This window comes from Nicotiana tabacum, chromosome 22 (genome assembly GCF_000715075.1).
Source record: "Nicotiana tabacum cultivar K326 chromosome 22, ASM71507v2, whole genome shotgun sequence".
Classification (NCBI taxonomy): Eukaryota; Viridiplantae; Streptophyta; class Magnoliopsida; order Solanales; family Solanaceae; genus Nicotiana; species Nicotiana tabacum.
This window is the reverse complement of record NC_134101.1, coordinates 85,300,223-85,304,632: the sequence shown is the minus strand read 5'-3', so window position 1 is coordinate 85,304,632 and position 4,410 is coordinate 85,300,223. Positions and strand designations below refer to the sequence as shown.

General features: G+C 37.6%; 1 protein-coding gene across 1 annotated transcript; it reads left to right on the top strand.

Moving 5' to 3' along the window:
• The first annotated feature begins 249 nt into the window (after positions 1–249).
• On the top strand, positions 250–3,640 carry LOC107768224 (protein COBRA-like). Its single transcript, XM_016587325.2, has 6 exons — positions 250–480; positions 1,190–1,269; positions 1,548–2,004; positions 2,094–2,253; positions 2,359–2,636; positions 3,168–3,640. The coding sequence occupies exons 1-6, from the start codon at positions 393–395 to the stop codon at positions 3,506–3,508; spliced, it is 1,404 nt and encodes a 467-aa protein (XP_016442811.1). The 5' UTR covers positions 250–392; the 3' UTR covers positions 3,509–3,640.
• The last annotated feature ends 770 nt before the right edge of the window (positions 3,641–4,410 follow it).

Below are 4,410 nucleotides of genomic sequence, written 5' to 3'. Positions count from 1 at the left end.
ATTGATTGGGTAATTCTAATCAACAAACATTGATTAGTAACCCAGAATAAATGATAATTAATAACCAGCTGTAATTTGTTAATTCACGCGAATAGTGTAAAATTCACAATGTATCTAAGTGAAAGAGTACGTGTTGTTGCAGGTCAACTAATGGTGAGAAAAGTCTATACACTGTTACCATACACAATTTAAAAGTCAAACACCACTACTTAACCTCCAAGTTGGTTCGAATGAGTAACATGGCATGTGATTATGGAATTAATCCAACTTGCCAGTGACCACCATTGTCAACTTTCTCCCTCTTTAATTTCTCTCCCGCTTCAATTAGCCTATTTTGAGCAGAGTTTGACTCAGTAAAGCACAAGAATTCTGCAGCTACAAATCTGCAAGGAATGAAGTTCTTTATATCTCTTTCAAAGTTCAATGCCGCTGCTCTACTATTCGTGTTCTTGCTGTCATCTTTTTGCTTTTTCTCCACAGGTTTGCACACAAACTCCCAAATTCCGAATCCACTTTGTAATTTTCTAATCACCGTTTTACTTAGTTCTTGATATACTACTTAATTATATTCAAACTTAGAAAAATGTGCTTTTTGTACGAAGGAATTCATTTTTCAAGAAAATGTTTGCCACGCAGGAAGTAATTTTCTGGTGTTTGGTTTACCAAGAAATGTTTTTGAAGAAAAATCATCAAAAGGAAGAAAATGACTCACTTACTTGTGGAAGAAAGTCATTTTCCTTATGACTATCTGAACTTTTAACCTCATATTACTTGCTCCAACTAATACTGTCACATCATTATTATTATTACTCAAATTGTATGAGAACATTCTCCAACTTGTGAACATTATTATTAATCTTTAACATACAAATAATATATTGTCCAAAAAATATTTTCGACTCACTAATCAAACACCAAAAAGCATATTTCAGCAAAATATATTCTAAAGGAAAATGACTTCCCTTGTACCAAAAACAAGTAATATATGCTGAAAGCTGGCTATTTTCGGAGAGATCAGGGAGTTGACCTATAATTTTGAACATCAAGAAATTGGCTTTCCCTTTTTCTAGAAAATGATTATGTCTCTTTTTTGTGGTTAGATGCATATCATGTAGTAACTTGTATTTTTACTATATTTGTGCGTATTATTTGTCATTCTCTTACATTTTTGTTTCTGCGTTTCTTCCAGATGCGTATGATGCACTTGATCCGAATGGGAACATCACAATAAAATGGGATGTCATCAGCTGGACACCAGATGGATATGTTGTAAGAATAAATTTGATCTATTGCTATGTGCATTGCAAGTTTGATTAAGAATGGATTTTTCGTTATTAGTTCTTTCAAGCATTAGTTATTGCTTGTCCATATTATCTGTCTTTTAAGGTTTTTGCACGTCCGTTAAGAAAGACATCTAATAGTGCAGCCTTTGGACCTCAGTCTTATGTTCAGTTTATCTTATAGTGCATTAACTTGTAGCTTTTACTTCTCCTTATTAACATTTGTGGAATGGAAAGTGTCATCTTAGTTGTGTAGCATTTGTACAGGCTGTGGTGACTATGTACAACTTCCAGCAATATAGGCATATTCAACCCCCAGGCTGGACTTTGAGATGGACATGGGCTAAGGATGAGGTAATATGGAACATGATCGGAAGTCGGACTACAGAGCAAGGTAATTGCTCAAAATTCAAAGGAGATATTCCTCATTGCTGCAAGAAAAATCCAACAGTTGTTGACTTGCTGCCGGAAACTCCTCATAAACAGCAGATTGCAAATTGCTGCAAGGGAGGAATGCTCAACTCATGGGGGCAAGATCCTGCAACTGCTTTTACTTCATTCCAACTCACTGTTGGTTCTGCCGGAACAAACAACAAAACAGTTAGAGTACCTAAGAACTTCACGTTACAAGCGCCAGGGCCTGGTTATACTTGTGGACCTGCTAAAATTGTTAAACCGACTAAATTTATCACTCCAGATGGGAGAAGAGTGACACAGGCTATGAGTAAGTTAATTGCTTCAACTTTATTATCATGCTTAGTTGCAGTTTTACAATAAAGGCTAACTTCTAACACTCTGTACTGTTAATGACAGTGACTTGGAATGTCACATGCACATACTCACAGTTCCTGGCTGAGAAAAATCCTAAATGTTGCGTCTCCCTATCGTCGTTCTACAATGACACGATTGTACCTTGCCCTACATGTGCTTGTGGATGCCAGAATAATAGTACTAAGCCGGGAACTTGTGTGAAGTATGTCTAACAAAATATTTTCTTCAATTTCTTTCTCTCACGGGCTAAATCTCTGAATTCTTTTGTTATTTACTGTTAGGGTACTTCACCTTTGTTTTCTTGCAGTCCAGAAATGCCGCACCTATCTTCAATTGTTTCGGACCATGGAAAGAAAAACTTTACTCCTTTGGTCCAGTGCACAGATCATATGTGCCCAGTTGGAATTCATTGGCATGTGAAGCTCAACTACAAGGATTATTGGAGGGTTAAAATCACTATAACAAACTTCAATTACCATATGAATTATACACAATGGAACTTAATTGCCCAACATCCGAACCTTGATAACATCACTCAGCTTTTCAGCATCAATTACAAGTCATTAACTCCTTATGGAGTGATAAGTAAGTTCTCCATCTAATTATAAATGTTATATTATCTACTTAGATGTTAAATGGATAACTACTATACATGTTCCATGCTTTAATCTTGAATTACTTTTACCAAAGGCTCACTTTTGGCTAAGCACTTTGCCTCGTTTAGGCAGCGCTTCATTGCAGTCAACAAGGCGCTAAGGCGGATGTCTCATCACCAATGTGCATTGTCCCGAAGAGACGATACTAAACAATAAATATTTCACTTAATTATAAATTTGTTAAATTCCTTTGTCCATATAATTGTCATTTGTGCATATAAATATCATTTTTGAACTTTGTATGTATTTCTTCCTTTATGTGCGCCTTTTTTACCACTAAAGCTCGCGCCTTGTTTGCGATTTGAGCCTAAAGCCCTAACAAACCTGTGCTCTTTTTGCCTTTGAAAACATTGTCTAGAATCGCAGTCCATTCTTATATTGGTTGGAAATATTACTCTATTGAAGATATTACTACTAAGTTTCCTTACATATATGACTAATCTCCTGGACCTTTTCGCAGATGATACTGCTATGTTATGGGGTGTTAAATCCGACAATGATCTGCTCATGCAACCTGGTCCATTAGGAAATGTCCAGTTCGAACTTCTACTCCGAAAAGATACATCAAATTTCACTTTTGATAAGGGGTGGGCTTTTCCTAATAGAGTTTATTTCAATGGTGATAACTGTGTCATGCCACCTTCTGATGCATATCCACATTTGTCGAATGATGTTTCTGTCATGCCACCTCCTGATGCAGATCCGCATTTGCCAAATGCTGTTTGCCAATGGAAGATCTCGTTGCTTAAGTTATTAGTGACACTTCTGTCCTCTATGGCATTCTTCTTTGCATATATATAGAGAAGTATATCACTTTCCAATTGGTCAATGCCTATCAATAGATTTCCTCTAGCTGTTGTATTACATGTTCTGCTCACCTGCTAAAACCATTTGTTTTTTGTACATTTCTCAAGCTCACATTGTTACTAAAGCTTTCCGCGAATAAAGATGTCACACCCCAACCTTGGGAGGTGTGGCTGGCACCCGATGCCCGAAGGCCCGAGCGAACCAACCATGAGATACGATCTGAAATATAATAACCTGCAGGCAGAAGAGCCCAACACGACATATATATATAAACTAGGCCAACAAGGCTGCAACAACAGTATAACAGCTATCCAGAAGGCCGATAGGGCTACGAAAAATATATATATATACAATGACCGCTAGTCTGCAAGCCTCTAAGAGTGTAAGACAATCTCAACAGGGCGGGACAAAGCCCCCGACATGCCCAAAACCACACATATACATCTGTAATAGTACCTATGGACTCAAAGTCAACAACTCCGAAGAAGTGGAGTGCGAAACCCAACGCTGATCCTGGGGGTCCTACTGAGGAGGCACGCCGCTCTGTCTATCCGAACCTGTGGGCATGAACACAACGCATAAAAATGCGTCAGTACGAAATATGTACTGAATATGTAGGGCGACAAGTGTAACATGAAAAATGTAATTAACAAGAGAAGAGATATAAAGACAATTTGAATTCTGAAACTAGCCTCGGTAGGAAACTAAAATTCAACCTGGATATAAATGTATGCTCGTGAAATCGTCGTTCACTATCGCTACTTATAATATATCACATTATATAATAATAAATCCCTCTGTGGGGCTATAATATCCATAACATACCCGGCCATAATAAAGGCTCGGTAGAATCGTACCCGGCCACGTGAAGCTCGGTAATCCCAACTGATCAGTGG

Excerpts from the sequence above, each read along its gene's own strand:
- LOC107768224 (XM_016587325.2), top strand. The coding sequence starts at position 393 with ATGAAGTTCTTTATATCTCTTTCAAAGTTCAATGCCGCTGCTCTACTA. Across the intron at positions 481-1,189 it reads TTTTTGCTTTTTCTCCACAG|ATGCGTATGATGCACTTGAT; the intron begins GTTTGCACACAA and ends CGTTTCTTCCAG. Across the intron at positions 2,005-2,093 it reads AAGAGTGACACAGGCTATGA|TGACTTGGAATGTCACATGC; the intron begins GTAAGTTAATTG and ends TGTTAATGACAG.